We start from the raw sequence: 17030 nt of genomic DNA, 5'->3' as shown, positions 1-17030 counted from the left end.
GACCTTCGTCACATAAACCACTAAACAAACCCACACGAACTCCTCCCTGCCGCTTCACATGACGCATAACCACGCCACGCACCCAAGCTCATGCATCCACAAAACACTCTCCATCTCCTACGATTCACACCCACCATGTCGCGACGCCATTGCACGTCAGGGCTACTTCACATCCTCGACATCCGCTTCCATCCAAAACACACCCGACCGCACACCTCAACGTTCCCCAAAAACTCCTACAAATCTCGCTTTTCCAAGCAACCCAAAGCATAATATCTCGTCACCACTCTCCTCCACGCACCACTTAACACTTCACAGACCACGTACTCTAACACACCACTCAATGACTCAAAACTTTTACACACTAACCCACAACCCACAACCCACAACCGCAGCTTCAATGCGACGTCCCAACACACCACCAAACCATACCACCCCTCACGATTTCGTCACCATCCGCTGTCGCAACACACCATCCATGAACTCTCCCAACTCCAACCTCCAAAACATCGCATCCACACCTCCCACCCTCTACCAAACCAAACATACCATGCTGCATCAGCTACCGGGTTAATGAATAAAGAATCAAAGTAACGCCATCAATGGCAAAAGCTAACTGTTCCACCCTTCACAAAGCCTATCCACAGTACTATCACTTCATCCTCACAAATCGTCAATAAAACTCCCGATTTGTGCTACCCCTACCACCACTTATTCCATAAACGTCAAAGAATTTTCACTCCTCCCTACTTCAATGTGTCGCCCCCCTATCTTGTCCGCATCAGAAGCACGTAGTTGTCGAACCCACTGTGGCGACCCGCAGTGCGGCGGCAGGGGCGACCGCTCGTCGGCGTCTCGGCCTCGCTGCTGCTGCTGCTGCTGCTGCTGTTGTTGTTCTCGTCGTTCGTCAGAACGTGGCTGAGTTGCCATTTTGGCTGCATTACCGCCTTTGCCTTGCCTCGACTGCTTCTCTTCCCTCTTAGACCTGCTTGTGGCACCTCCGTCTCCTTTGGTGTCTCCGGTGTCACCGGCGCCGGTGGAGCTTCTGACCCACACCCGTTATCCCTGTCCAATCAACTCTTTCCCATCAGTTTCCTCCACACCCTACAAGCGACACTCATCATCGTGACTTCATCAAACCAACTTTCCCACCGTGACTCTCACACCACTCACCTCGCAACACAACACACGCTCATCTACCCCACCGTCACCCTGCCCTCCCACAATCTTCCACCCTAATCCCATCTCCACCAATCCACACAATACACCCAACCCTCCTCATCCAACGCTCTACGCAAACCAAACTGGGTGTCGTGAGGGAGGTTGCGTACTCCGTCTCCTTGTCGTAAAACTCCAATGTTTTGGAAGTCATGCATGGGATCTCCATCCCGTGCGCCTCTGCTACCCCAACGTGCTGCGATTGCTCGCAATCAGGGCACACGTACTCCGCGTTCTCCAATTCGCCCAACGACCCCCCCTCGCTTCTCTCTGGCTCCGCCAAACCCAAGCATCCGTAATGGTACCACTCCCTGCACTGGTCGCACGCTATCATGGCTTCCTCCTCGTCGTAAGGCTTCCGACATATGCAGTACACTACACTCCTCCTCCTCAAACCCTGTTGCAACCAAAACCCCATGCAATCCAACTCCCATTAGACGCTATCACTCCTCACAACGTTTACCTCCACCACAATCACCACCCCTTTCCTTCGACGCGGCCATCACCCGTTCCCTCATCACACCCACTATCGACTTCAGACACTCATCCATCGTCCATTCCTCAACTCCCAGCAATGTACACCGCAATCAAACCTGCGCCTCAAGTCCACGACCATCCATCACGCCAAAACCTCCCCATCATCACCCACTGCAAACCCAAACGCCACTGCTCATCACCACACGAAATGCTTCCACACTTACACTCAGCTCTTCTGACACTGATACCGACAACCGCTCGCCTTCTGCGATCAAATCTTCCACATCCTCCAGCGATGCTACCCCCTCGTCCCCCATCACCTGTCAATCAACATACTGTCAGAAACGCATACTGCACCAACACTCGGCACCCACCAACCGACCTTCGATAAACCGCCCGCCTTCACACCGTCCTAACATGTAAAAACGAAGTAACTCATAAAACCGCTCCAACCGCAATCTCCTCAAATCACCCACCCCTTCTTCCTAACCTCCACCATATGAACGCCATGCACAACAACACACGATTTCGCACCGCATCCAGCAAACCCACTCCTCCACCAACCCTTCGTCACATGCCTCACACACAACACACCTGCCTACCGCCACGATACATCCTCATAAAACCCTATAAGCTCACGCCACTACGCACCTGTCTTGCAGCTTCGATCCAATCTACCGCAAGTGCCTCCTGCACTCTAAGATCATGAAGTATGCAGTCTTCTTCGCTCATCGGCACTCCCGCCGCCTGCTCATTTCCATTTCCACCCCAACCACTTCACGTCAGTTCACCATGCATCAATACCACTCCAAGCAACCCATTCCAACTTTCACTCCCTCCCGCATCCTCGCTCACAACCACTTCAACACATAACTACTCTTCCTGCGCTCAAACCAACCCGCCGCTCTTACCCACCTCTTCGATGCTCTTCGTAACGTATCCTAGAGAAGGTTTCTCAACTCCATCAAGCAATATCATTGCCCGGTTCCGCCACGCGTTCGACTTGATCGCCAGCCTCAGCCGCAAACTCGATTCCTCTTGCACTTCCATGCCTTCCACAGCCTGCACATTCCCTCCACAACTTAGCCATCCCCATATGTCCACCTTGTCGACCACGCGCCCCCTTCATACGAACCCACCATCTCTACCAATCCGCTACATCATACGCCGTCAACTCAATGCATCCACCCCCACTCACCTTCAGCGCTCGCAGAAGTGAGCACAAGTTCACCACGACACTGTGAGACCGCTGCACCAGCGCCGGTTCCACTATGTCGTCCACCATCTGCCGCCACACCTCCAGCATACGCATCACATCTACCATGATCACCGCCTCTTCCATCCTGCACACTCCAACGCCGCATCAGTATCCACCACCTGCGCCCTGCCGCCTACTACTCCTCCAAATCAACCAACCCACACCTATTGCTGCAAGATTAACCACTCCCGCAACAAACCGAACCTGCACGGTATCGAGCTTGCACATTCCAGCAACTTCACGATCGTTGACGAACATGGCCTCCTCGTCACATGGAACTGCACATCGTAAAACATCGCTTCATCACACTCTGTTCCACCCTAACACATCTCAACCTCAAAACCACTGTGCACCAAACCATCACAATTTCATGCTCTCGCCTGCATCCTAACTGCCTTTATAACCTCAGGCACAGCTAAACCACACCACAAACTACCTTGCTCTGCGAATTCTCGTTCACGGACAACACGCCACTCGACAACGCACTGCAATATGCGCATATATACTGCTTCTGAACCCTCGCCTGAGTCGCTGATAGACCAAGACAACTGGGATGGTACCTGCATCAACACCCACAGAAATGAACCTCACCAAAACGCCTCCCGAATCAACTATGAGACCACCAACAACTCCACACCCACACAATCACCAATCACCGTCCACACTTGCTGCGCTAACAAGGAACGAGCAACAAAAACACCTCCCGCTACACCGTCTCCAACGCCATCTCGGCATTCCAAGAGTACTCTCCGACCCATCCGCCACGATCTAACCAAAACTCCTACATATACCCAACCCAATACACAGCCCTCTAGATTGCACCCAGCATTCCACATCACCAGCCAACATGCACATCTCCTCAACTCCCCTAAGCACACACGACCTCGCATTCATACCCACCTCCGACCACCCAACCTAACCATACATACCAGTCGTCACAAGAATCGCAGTGTAACATGCTAGCGTCTGTCTTGTGAAGAACCTCGCCGCACACGCAATTCAACTCCTCCCCTTCCACTCTCTGCAAGGCTCTCGCCACAGACTCGCGCATCTGCATCATCCAACAATCGTCCAACACGTTCATCATTAGCTGCATACCCTCCATACCTACTTGCTCTTCCAACCTCACCCACATGCCTTTACACCACACACAACTCCGCTACTCCCCTCCACCACGCAACAACCGAACAATACACTTCCACCTCCAAGGCCTCACCCGACAAAGCATCTCCTTCAGTTCCATTCTGGACTCCGTTGTAGGGCCACCAATTGCATCCCGACACCTTGACAACCACACATCCATGTCACCCAATATTGCACAAATCTGTTCCTTCTCGCCGCACTCCACCCACCTCGCCACACTGTCCTCCTGCACATCACACCCATGTTTCAGATGCCAACCCCCACTTTCACCCTTATCCTCAAAAGCCCCCTCATAAAACCACCTCCCGCACCAACACAACCATCACCGCCTGCTTCTGTGCCGTCCAATAAAGAACCAACACCCACAAAGCCACTCTCCTGCGCGTACCATCCCTTTCGTTCCAAGCCACAGGACTCACCCCCTGCCACCACCACGACCAGTGTTGCAGCCAACCTACCTGAAGATCAACCAGTTCTTGCCTCGTCAAATGCCCTCCATTTCTTCCCAGTGCCTCCCCGACTCTTTTCTGCCACAAACTACACCACACGCCACCCACTTCTCCGCGTCAGGATGCACCACATGTCAAATCTCCACTAGTTCGGCCCACACGCAATCATCCGTCCCTCTCAATCCGCACGTACGCACGCCTCAGGCACACTTGCACACCGACCATCCACACAACAATCTCCGCGTGCCCATTGCATCCAGCACTCACGTCCAACACAACATCATCTCCAGTACATCACAACAACTACTCCATGCGGACGCCCCCAAAGGAATCTGGACACCTCCGCTACTGCCATCCTCCCAAAACCCCTACCTCCAAACTTCTTCTCAACTGCCCACCAAACACACCAGAACAAAAACTCTGCTGTGGGACCAAACCACTAACCCACACCGGGGCATCAATACGCACAAACACCTTCCCCACCAAACCCAATGCTACAATCCAATCACTTCCACACGCAGTCCACCCACCTATGAAACCTCAGAGCGCTTTCGATGTACGCCTCCTCGCTCGCAACCGCGATTTCTAGACCCTGTGACACCGCACCACTTTCTCATTACGCCAAGTTCAACGCCACCACCAACTAATGCCGGAAATGCCACATTTACGAACTTGGTAACCACGGTTTCAAATACTCCAATCCCCCCAGTGCATCTCAACCCACCGTAACGATCCACAACCAAACAAACCACATGACACTCACACCTCACGTACTCCCACATTCACCGAACCATCCCATGCATTACTCCACCCATCACACCCCACCAATGCACGCCTACAACCAACCCCCTCCCATCCACCCCAACCCACCTCATCCGCTCACCCACCTCAACAAACCACAACCCACTTCACGACGCCCACTTCATCCTACCGAATGCATCCAAAGCCACCCACTTCCCACAAAAAACCGCGCACAACCACCTCTTCGTCGCCCGCATTCCCTCGTCCCGTGTGTTCCCGACTTTGTGCATGTCATAACACCCATGCTGACACCACAAACCACGCCTTAACCCATACCCTAGCGTACCTTGGCGTCCGACACCAATTGCTCCAGCTGCTGTCTGGAGCACGACCCAGCTATCCCATACGAAGGCACCACCATCTCCACCCTGCTCTTCCACGTCTCGGCTCTGCACACTGCCCCTTCCAAATATATCGCAGCTCGCGTTTTCACAGAAAATCTCAACCCCTCCTCCAACACACTTTTCGCAACCTGCTCCACCCACGCAGATGTAGACCCGTCACCACGCAATAACACCATAACAACCAGCCCGTCCGATTTGCCACCGCCCCCCACCCCCGTACCAACCACAACAACCAAAAAGAAAAAAATGACCTCACTCAAACTCGCAATCACCCAGCTTCTCCACACACCCCAACGCCACGCCTCCACAAAATTAAACACCACTCACCTCCAGCTCCGGACGCTCGTCCAGTAAATGCAACGCTCTGATACACCACGCGTTCACTCTGAAAACCGTCTCCAGCTCCGACATCAACGACAGATCTAGTCCCAGTTCCGACCCCGCCTCCAAAGCACTCTTCACCTTCATCGCCACCTCCTCCAGTTCTCTCAAAACACCGCGCCGATGCTCCGTATCGCCACTATGCTCTAATTCCGACCCCTCGCTACCCGCTAAAGCTGCTCGCACCCTTGGCATCCACTCCGCAACCCTCGCCATCCACCCTTCCGCCTCCGTCAAATAGGCTTCCAGTACGCCACTCTCTTCCACATGTAACCTCAGCTTCCGCGCTTCTCCTACCAAAGCCTGCAAAACCCACCCGTCACAACTTCTAACGTTCATGTCATGGCCAAACCCTGCCACTCTGCGCACCTCCACACCGCAACGCTCATCCGTAACCCCATCAACATTCACTGCAATCTAACTTCCGCAAGTCACCAATAACCCACACACCCCCTCTCACATCCCATGCCTATCATATCCCACCGTACTCGCTACTACCTGAAGTGTACAGAAGCTCAATCCATCCCCCGACGCCTCCCCGCGCTTCATCCTCTTATCTACATACGCCTGGGCCCGCCCCTTCCAACAACTCGCAGCGCCGTGCAGCTCCTTCACTGCACTCAACCCCTCCAACCGTGCCTTGATGTTCACCGCACAACTGCAATCCCCATTCACGTCCGAACATCCCTCAATCCTTCCTCATTCCCACGCACTGCCCTCTCTCCTCTCTTTCCACAACATCAACATCCAACCAAACCTACCCCGCATCCTACAACCTCAACTCTCTCACACGCCCTTTCATCAACCACATACCGCAGCAGCTCGTCCACGTTCGCATAACTGTCACCAACCTTCAACACCTGCGCGGCCTTGCTCTCCCACGACAGAGCCGTGCTTGCCAACTCTTGCGTTCGCATCACCAGTTTCTCGTCGCTCAGCTCCAACCTGCAGTGCAGTACAACGCCTCATGCCAATCAACCCACCACACACGACCACACCGCACCACCCCTTCGACCCACCCCACCTCAATTCGCTTGCAATACAAAATTCACTTCATTCTCGGCGCCCACCACAACAAAGACCACCAAGCTCTTACCTCGACGCCTCCTTCAACAGTTCCACTAGCTTGTCAGTGGATGGCTCTTCCTCAACCACCTGTGAGACAAAAACCCAAACCATTCATCATCCCGCACACGGCATCTTGACCACGCCTCCCCGCGCGCAAACTTCCCAACCTTCACTCAAACCCGCCATCCCCTGCCCGCAAATCCACACCGCCTATTCATCCTACTCATCCCACGGCTCACTCCTCTATCCTAACCTTCCAACCCCTCACTCGTCCGTCGCCTGCACCAACCCCTGGGCCACATACCTTTGCAGCAGATTCAAGCCATCGAACTTTCTTCAACGCACTCTCTACACTCTCCACCACTTCCACTGCGACCACGCACGCAGAAAAACAAACGTCAGACTCATGTGTTAGATAACACCACCGCATCCACCTAAAATCGACTCACGTACTGATCAACAAAGGCCACTCATGTCCGTTCTCCCCGTCCACAACGCATACAACCACACAATCCACCAATCCATCCACCACATCTCAACCAATACATTCCATCGCTTCGTCGTCCTGCCACCGAACATGCCTCCAACACAGACGCCAAGAACACACATTTTCTCATCCAAAACGATGCCGCCGCTACACCCCATGGAAACTAGCATCAGTCGCATGCGGCCACCCCTGTGCACCGCGTGCCACGCGACTTGCACACAAATTTCAATCTAACCAGACTCCATCTCTCAGCCTTCAAACATTAACATCTCCCCATCACTCAATCCCTCCCAATCAACACTCACATTGTGCCCAACGGTTTGATGTCGACGCCAGCAACTCTGTCAACAGATCCACCGACGTGTTGTAGTCGTAGTGCTGGATGAGCGTCAGGGTTGTCCGCACCCGCAAAACCCAAGCACGCGCGTCCGCCACACCTTGCTCCAACTCCTGCAGCCCCGCCAACTGCACAGGCAACTCCTGCACTACCTCAACTATTTTCTCCATCTCCTGCACGCTCAACAACATCGCACGGTCACCATGGCATCTCAATCTGCGTTCCTGCAAACCCTGCACTACTGCTACACCCGCTTGCCTCAACATCTTCGAGACTATGCGCAGCCATACAACATCCACAATCCATCCCACCACACCGTGTCCACGGTTCACACCGCTCCTCCCGCTACCCAAACTTAAACCTAAACCAAAACTCAAGTCACTCCCAACATACCTCCAGAGACAAAGATGACCCAAGCGAGGCCTTCACTTTCTCCTGTAAAGCTTCCGCTCGAAGAATCACCATGTCCAGAATCTCCTTGTCCTCCATCTTCACCGGCAAGGCCAACCCCTGCAGCACACCAACCCACCCGCGTAGCGCGTTCAACCAATTAACCAACGTAGCAGATGCTTCCCACGCACTCACAACTCACTCACCAGTCACCCATGCAAACAAAACAACTACATCGTCTCCAATCATCCCTGCATCCGCACCCAGCACATCCATCCACGCCGACGCTAATTCTCCATCCAACACATACTCCTCATCCAACACGCACCTGCTGCTGCAAGAATAATAACTCCTCCAGGCTCACGAGCTTGCGACTTCGCAGCGCTTTTATAGGCGGGAGCAACTTCCTCACTCGCTCAGACCACAACTGCCATTACCAAACCCGTCAATAACACCATTCCGAGCTTTCAGAACAAAGCTATACATGTCCTACCATGTTACAGGACCTCGGCAAACACACCAATTTTCAGCAACAATCTCACGCAGACGTTGCAACGCACAATTGCCAAAACCGACAATCCCAACACACCTTTGCCATATCCACCAGCTGCTGTAACCTTGACAACTCCGCAAACTCCACTGGAAACATCCCCGCTTCCTTGATTAGTGCCTCCAGACTCGAGCTCTGCAAACATAAAACCTCCCCCAGTAAGACCCACCATCGCACCACCATATCATTCGCCACCCAATCTGTAATCACCGCCATCACAGCCACACCGCTAACCCTCACCCACGCATATTTTCGTCCTCCACAATCATCAACAATCTACACCACCACACTCTACCACCTCCAACATAATCAACCGCAACACGCACACTCGCATCACACGCCCACCACCATCATGCTCGCGTAATCCCATACCTGCAGGCATGGCTCTGTCAACACAAACCCCGTTATCTTCTCCCGCATCCGCTTTGCGTCTTCATACAGCATCTGCGCGCAACCACAATCATCGTAAGCACACCTCCACCCACGTCACATTGAATCATCCCCACATCGCTGCTCCACCCAGCGACCCTGGCGTCACAATCTCTCACGCCCGACTTTCCACCACCTCACAACACCATCAAAACACAATCCCACGTGGCATAATGACCGAATGTCACTACCTTCACAAACGCGAGATTAGACTCGATGCATGGCACCGGCTCCGTGCCCACCAAACGTTCCAACACACGGAACGTAACTTTGGGAACCCGTCCGTCATTCACCGAAACGGCACATTCCGCCACTTCATCCGCCCACCTCCGGGCTGCTGCCAGCTTCCTCTCCACCTTCCTCACCTGTATCCACAGAACCATTGCCTCGTCAATGTTGGCCGCCCAAACCGTTCCCCTACTCTCATTCGAATCCAATCGCCCCGTCCATGCAAAACCAACTTTCTACACAACTATCATGCACCATTTACCCTCCCCAACCTGCTCCCTCCGCACCCGCCGTGCCACACACCAACCACCCCACCAAGCTCACCGCTCGCAGCAACCTACCTCATCCATCTCATGACCCCCCCATAGGAACTGCTCCGCATCTCGGAGCACGCTTTCCAAAAACTCGATCGTTGGACTCGCGTGTGATACTCGCTGCACCTTTTCCAGCCACTTTTCCGCTAGATCCGTCTGCCTCAGCACTCGGCCCAACACCTGACCCAAACACACCCCGGTTACATCTTGCTGCACTCACAGTCGTGCCTGCTCTCCGACCACAACAACGCATTACCCCCCACCCGCCCTCTGTACCGCACCTTCACCACTCCACTGCCAAACCACACCTTGCCGTAACACCCGCTAGTTAGGCATCACCAACCACCCCGCATCACACTCTTCCCACCTTCAGATCCAACTCCCACCCATATGACGCGAATAACAACCCTCCTCAGAAACACGACCTAGCTCCACGTCACTCCAACCCGAACCTCGCCCTCCTCTCCATGTGCACCCAACACCACGCACTCACTGCATGCAGCACCCATTACTATCCACCTACTCTGAGACCATATCAGATCAAAGCATACCGACCAAACCTTTTTAGACATGGACTGGGTAAGGGGAGGAGCGCCACGACGCACACTGCGTTTCGTAGGCTCAGACTGCGCAGCAAGGTCTCCAACCTTAATATCGACTGCGCTCTCTTTCTCCACCAGCAGGTCGTCCAGCTCGGCAAGAGAGTGTCGATACAACAGCATCTGCTGCTCTGCCGGACATTCGCACAGCTGCCGAGCATGCTGCACTACCACACGCCTTTCCGTCAGATACCACACACCCCACCTCGTTCCACCATCCTACAAGGCCTACACCGTCGCCCAAAGCCCACGACCTCGCCCTCCACTCGCCACCACAACACGCCATCACTCCACATACCCAGTGCTGCTGCACGCGTCATCCATGCCAACCCCACTTCCCAAAATCTTATCATCATGGCCAGGATAAACACAGGATAGAACTCGAACCTGTAAACAGACGGCCTTCGAAGGGCGGCAACTGCACACTACTGCAGACAAATGCAGGTAGTAACGGCAAATGATGCACATCGGATCCTGCCACCGAGTAAACACAATACCAACCACATCACCAAGTCAACAAACAATCGTCGCACCCCATCCCTGTGCTCCTACCTATTGCCCTTGACAACTTTGACAAAAACCCCGACAGGCCACCCCACCCTCTACCTCCTCCCCAACCCTCCATGCATCCACCTTCCACACTTACACTCCCATCCGCCATCACTGAGGTTTCGCCACACATACAACAGCGAAACTGCACTCTCTAACAGCTTCTAAGCCCCTGGACTACTCCCCTCACTGCATCCCCATGCCACAACCCACTACTTTTACGCCTACTCCACTCCAGGATTGTCCACGACACCACATATTTCCATAGCGTTGTTCAGCTCCTCCACGAAACAATTCCTGCGCTTACACAGATCCCAAACTCGTGCACCGACTGGTCTCTCACTAATCCCACCTGTATCCCGATCAGCGGGCCGCCATCTCAGCTTGCCAACCCCATTTCACAGCTCAGCATGATGCACCCCCTAACTCCATCACGCCACTGCAATCACATCACCTATGGACTACATACATAACCCAACCCACTCACCTCTTCTGTGCTGATGTGATTCTCGCATGCTCGAGGAGGCATCCGTGCACTCCTTACTACACCATTTGCCCAAAGCTGCTCGCGATGAGCGCGCTCTTTCTTGATTATCGCCACCAGTTCATTCCGCACGTAGGGCTTTGCCTCTGCACTGATCTTGTTCTGCGTGTCCACACACCAGCATTACTCCACAAACCAACCTCGTGTTCATGGAGCAGATTAGGGATTCGTGCTCCATGAACATCACCTACTTCGTGCCCCCACCCCACTCTACGCCACATGCACAACGTCCTCATTGCTGGACTTCCACCTCTCACGACCTCCCGCCACACCACGCCACACCACGCCACAACACACACACACACAAACCAAGGAATGCCGGAAAAAGCACATGCGGAAGCCAAACTCCATTCCGCGACGTCACATACCTTGGCAACCACACACAGCAACTCGTCGTGAGAAATCACGGCTCGCTTGTGGTAAAGCCGATACCGCTCCACTGCGAATCCACCCATCGGTAGCCAATCTGCTGGAGCAAAATTCACAGCCTCCGCACAATTGAACCCTGCCAAAACCATCACACATCACCCCACATCAGCGACAACGCTCACTCCACCCCTCCCCCGACTTTTCCACAACACGACAGCGTTCTCCGCATCGTGGGATCCGGAAACACACTGCTCCGCCCACGCGCGCTTCCACACACATCATTCAGCATCTCATTTTCACCTCTCAACACTCCTCCTCACCGTGATTGAAGCCCCCGTGGTACGACCTTGGAAACGTTATCACAAAATGTCCAGCTTCCTGCCACATCATCACAACCACGCACGGTTTCACTCACACAGCTGTAATCCTACACCGTGCGGCACCACCGCCCAATGATGCTGCACGTCCGCCGTTCGAACACCTGCTACTCTTACACACCTCACCCGATCGCCTCATCACGCAACAACCAAGATGCCACCTCATTTCGTCTCACAACTGCCCACACTGACCGTCACTCACATCCGACACGCTCACTGCAATCCATTTGCACCCAACCAGCTTTTCCGTCACCCACCCAAACTTCCACACAAACTAACCGCCACGCCTCACCTGTGTCGTGGTGCACACAGGCACGTTGCTGTCCCGCAGCACGGTTGGGTTCAGCATCGTCACCAACTGAAACAGCAAGTCTGGCTGTGCCTCGAACAGGTCCGGAAAAGACTTCTGCATCACCTGCACCACCCATGCAATCCATCCTCTATCAGACCACAATCCCCTCCACCCGTCCCGCAACATGTCATGTTCTCCTACCAAATCTCCCTCCACATCAATTCTGCGCTTACCTGCTCGAACTCCGTCGCAGCGCTCCCGGGAACGCTGTACCATGTCTTCGGCGCGCCTCTGCCGCATCACCACAAGTAAAACCAGTCAGTCCCACATTCCCATGCCCAACAAACACATCCCCGCAACCCCACACCCATGCCAACTACGCAGAAAACACGCCCCCTCTCCTCGTTCCACGCACAACGCCATTCCACAGCCCGGTCGCCTCCACCCATCCCAGCCTCGGAGACCACCATGCTCATCGGCACCCTCATGAACCTCGCCACGCACCCATGCTTCTATACAGCTTCCAAACCACCCGGACCCAACGCCCCTCGCGTCGCACCCACGAGGCCATCACCACCGGAACGACCAGGATCGCCCAGTCCGCTGTGAATTCACGAAGACCGTGACGCAACCAGGAACCACAGTACCAAAACATCCCCACCACTGCCGCCTACCCTCCTCCGCCGACTCACGTACCTGTGCAAGTAGTTGATCGAGTAGAAACAGTGGTCCTCGTAGTGCCAGCAGAACGACGAGAACATCATCCCCATGTACAACCACGGCACGATCACCCCCGGAATGTCATCCTGCACCATCCGCAACATCGAATCCTCCAGCTTCGGGAAGTTGTTCAGGTTCCATGGGTCCTTCACATATTCCTCCCATACTTCCGCCTTAAACCCGTGCGGTACGCGGTCCGAGGCTCGTGGAAACCCGCTCCCGTATAGCCCCGTGTCTATGTCGCTCCCGTACAGCACCTCCACCGGATCTGTCCCTCTCTCCACTATGCGCCAGAAGTCCGCCTCCACATCGGAGTTGCTCGGGGGGCTGCTCCGCGATGCGAACCACTTGCGCCTGAACCGGTCCGCAAAACGCTGGAACGACTCGTATGAGTACTCCTTCCCCTGCGCGAACCCGAAACTGTCGTTCTCCGATGCCAGGCACTCCAAGCAGTACCAGTTCCCGTGAGGTATGGCGGACAGCGGAGGGGACAGGCAATACAGATGCCATCCTCGGTTGCACCGATCGCACAGCAGCATCGATTTCTCGTACGCTCCGCTGTGGCACTGCTCGCATATCTGATCCACCCTTTGCTCCTCCATGCCCGCCGCCGTCACGCCCGCCGACTCCACCGCCACCACCTCCACTCCCTCCCCGCTCTTCCTCCTCTTTCCACCCTGCATCTCCTCCTGCTGCTCCTCCTCCCCCTGCCTCTTCCTCCCCACGTGCTTCGTCTTGTCCATCCCCCGGCTCTTGCTCATGCGCAGCAGCTTACCGGCGCTCACATTGGCCTGGTGCACCTCGTAGCCGTGAAGATGGGATTCGTACACCTCGCGCAGACACGCCAACACCGAGTCCGTGGCGACGGGGGCCTGGAGAGAGTCGTCCCTCACCATCCGAAACACCTCCGCCCACTTCTTCTCATCCCTAACATTATTGTAACCACCGTGCCGCTTCACGGCGTTGTAAAGCTTGCACAAATCCAGAGCCTCTCCATCCAACACGGGCCAAGCCTCCAACTGCCTCCCCTCTCTCTCCAAATACCTGCTGTATTCCAGCTTGAACGTGTCCCTATCGCACGCAGCGGTCCTCTCCTGAAGCTGGTGGATGGACTGGTGCTTGGTCGGGAAAATGAACGACTCCGACTCGATAGCGAACGGAGGCTTCCACGACTCGGGAGGCACAATACGACAGATGCCATACGGCTCCGACTGCTCTCGAATCTGCGCAATAAACTGCAAAGGATCGCGGAATTCCTCTTCCGTAGGGTAGAACACCGGACCCTCCTCCAACCCCAACGCCGAAAAGCTCCCGTCCCCTCCGCTGCCAGGCTTCTGCCTCCACGGCGGGTTCTCAATCCTCTGCCTCCCCCGCCCCATCACTCACCCCCTCCCCCGGACTACGCTCCCTCCAAACAGAAACACAAAACACACCGCGAGCTGAACTCCGACATCCAATTCGCGCTCTTCATCCGATCATGCCCTCCCGACCTAGCCCCGCCGCGCCACAGCCCCTTCCTAACCTCCAAGAAAAATACCTCCTCCCGCACGCTGCTGTTCCGACTCCACAACTGTAGCAAACCTCGGCAATATCACGCCCAGCCAATTCTCCCCGCCCCAGAATGCGCCACGCTCACTGCCTAAGCTCTCTACCTAACCTTCACTGGGCGGAGACGCAGGCGACGACCAGCAACTCCAAAAACTCAAACCTCCTGCTCCAGCCGCGACATCCTTCGCCATGGACAACCTCGGTTTCGATACCAAGCGCAACCAAAAATTGATCGACGAACCCCCTACGACAGATTGGGTAACCTCGCGAGCGACCTGGCCGCTAAGCGAGTGTAACTGGAAAGAGAGGTGGGGGGGGGGGAGTTTACGTAAAGTGGGTCAGGGTACAATGCGGAAGGCTGGGCCTCTACCTTGCCCTGGCATAATACTAGAGTTCCAGAGACGAAACCTCACTCCTCTAGCTAGTCGCCGTCCCGCAGTCAGACGTTCAAATGCCCCGGACGGCCTCAGTGTCCGATATGAGCAACCCTATGTCTCACCGCTATCCTAGCAAACGCGGTCGGCGACCAAACCTCATCCATCTGTCTCCGTTCCGACCTGCAATAAGCGAATCGCAAGCATTACACACTGCTGCTTCAACATCTGAACGCCGATTCCGACTTACACTAGCTGCGCTTTTTCTATCTTTCTTTCTTTTTTTCTCTTCTGTTTTCTCTGTCTCCCTGTGCTGGAAGTGAGAACGTCGATCGCCAAGCGGTTTGTTGGGTCTTTAGGAAGTGTGTGACTTTAGCCTACCTGCGATTGCATACAACTTCTCAGTGCGTGGATGAGTTGCTGGCTAGGGAAGCCTTCGGATTCCTGTTCCAAGTGTGGAGGTGGATTTCCTAATTAGGGTGCCTTCGCTGTCGCCGTTTGGAGTTCTTATCAAGACTAACAGGCTGATAACCTTGTGGTCCGGCCTGCTCATGATCCGTAGCCCCCGGCACTCCGGTAGGGAGGAGGGTACGCAGGGGAACGTGAGTGGCCACGTCTGGAACGCGTCGAGGGGATTGTTGAGCGTGGCTGACACGACTTGATGAGTGAGTGAGTGCGTGCTGTGGGGAGCTGTCTCAGTGTGACTTCTAATCGCTATGCCCTCCGTCTTATTCTCCTGTAGCCAATGGCTATGGCGTTCTATCATAGAGCTCCCTCCCCCGGCTCACCAACATCGCAACGAGCCATTATCCAGGAAGCAAGGGTCGTCGTCGTCTACCATCCATGTGCCTCGCGCTTCTCATCCATGACAACCTCTCGAACTAACTGGCTGGGTGTGACTGGTGCCACAAGGATTCGCCGTCACTTCTTGACCCAGATCCATGCCACCATCTCGGAGTCCAAAAGCTCACCGTCCTGCACTTCACTCCTATCAATCCTTGATGTGCGCTTCTAACGCAACTACGAGTCCAGGTGCTGCAAGCAATTGCGCCGTGGGCAATCGTTAAGCCCTAGCTTCGGAACTTGTGATTGCGAAAGTGACTTAATTGGTTTCCATTCGCAGAAAAACCTTCATTACAGCCTATTATTATTTTGCAAGTTGTTATTAGCAATTTTAGGCTTGAAGTTTGTTCCATGGTACTCTTTATTTTTTTAACATTCTCTTTCATCATTTTATTATAGTCCCAGAAGTAATACATGGTTTTTATGCATTGTCATTGTTGCATTCCAAAAATTTGATAATTTGCCAGATCAGACATCGGGTTGCACATATTTAGGCTTTCAAGAGTTTGGGTGTTAAAAATCCAGATTTGTGCAGGGCTGGTTATCTTGGGTTGCATGATGAAGTGGGCCACACCCACTGCCTGGTGGTTGCCTAGCAAGCTCAGTGGGCAGTGAGAATGTTTTCTAATGCCCCTCTGACTTGCATTGAACTAAGAGATGTGATGTTTTTTGTGGACACAGAGCTGAACTATTATTAGGTTTTACATTAAATTGTGATGTCATTGTTGAATGCACAAGTCTCAATGGAGTGGTTGATTTCAATGACATAATTCCCAAGGTTGTGTATTAGAGATTGATTTATCAAGGTGTGGTTCTGTACTACTAAAGATTGTGAAAAGCTTTGGAAAGAAAAGCTGTTGAAAATTTCATTGTGATGAAAATTTTATGACAAAAAAGTGTGCATGAATGTGTGCATGTGTGATGTACCCATACATGTTTGA

General features: G+C 54.0%; 1 protein-coding gene across 4 annotated transcripts; it reads right to left on the bottom strand.

Moving 5' to 3' along the window:
* Positions 1-546: 546 nt before the first annotated feature.
* LOC112274409 (lysine-specific demethylase JMJ17) lies at positions 547-14836 on the bottom strand. Of its 4 annotated transcripts, none has more exons than XR_016499925.1 (33): positions 13301-14836; positions 12838-12895; positions 12605-12727; positions 12256-12313; positions 11935-12071; positions 11510-11668; positions 10861-10947; positions 10435-10635; positions 9902-10054; positions 9524-9697; positions 9276-9347; positions 8943-9038; positions 8682-8780; positions 8357-8473; positions 7932-8136; positions 7444-7508; positions 7168-7226; positions 6885-7016; positions 6570-6729; positions 6018-6374; positions 5633-5818; positions 5076-5137; positions 4555-4633; positions 4170-4322; positions 3883-4004; positions 3390-3513; positions 3158-3231; positions 2894-3038; positions 2611-2757; positions 2347-2442; positions 1920-2015; positions 1332-1811; positions 547-1065 (listed from the first exon to the last, which is right to left on the bottom strand). XR_016499925.1 is itself a non-coding variant. In XM_073529738.2 (33 exons), the coding sequence occupies exons 1-33, from the start codon at positions 14701-14703 to the stop codon at positions 768-770; spliced, it is 5781 nt and encodes a 1926-aa protein (XP_073385839.1). In that variant the 5' UTR covers positions 14704-14833; the 3' UTR covers positions 547-767. The 4 variants fall into 4 exon arrangements, 3 of the variants coding, with proteins under 3 accessions (XP_073385839.1, XP_073385840.1, XP_073385841.1); XM_073529738.2 differs by having other exon boundaries at positions 1332-1615; positions 13301-14833; XM_073529739.2 differs by having other exon boundaries at positions 1332-1615; positions 10480-10635; positions 13301-14833.
* Positions 14837-17030: the final 2194 nt, after the last annotated feature.

Source organism: Physcomitrium patens, chromosome 21 (assembly GCF_059467195.1).
Source record: "Physcomitrium patens ecotype Gransden chromosome 21, ASM5946719v1, whole genome shotgun sequence".
Taxonomy (NCBI): domain Eukaryota; kingdom Viridiplantae; phylum Streptophyta; class Bryopsida; order Funariales; family Funariaceae; genus Physcomitrium; species Physcomitrium patens.
The sequence above is the reverse complement of the archived record's forward strand: the minus strand, read 5'-3'. Positions and strand labels throughout refer to the sequence as shown.

What these genes read in the sequence shown, in the direction of transcription:
- LOC112274409 (XM_073529738.2), bottom strand. Translation starts at nt 14,703, where the DNA reads ATGGGGCGGGGGAGGCAGAGGATTGAGAACCCGCCGTGGAGGCAGAAG. An exon ending in ATCAAACCGTTGGGCACAAT is followed by an intron (nt 7,509 to 7,931) that starts GTGAGTGTTGAT and finishes GCGTGGTCGCAG; the next exon opens with TGGAAGTGGTGGAGAGTGTA. An exon ending in AACGTGGACGAGCTGCTGCG is followed by an intron (nt 6,730 to 6,884) that starts GTATGTGGTTGA and finishes TGGGGATTGCAG; the next exon opens with TTGTGCGGTGAACATCAAGG.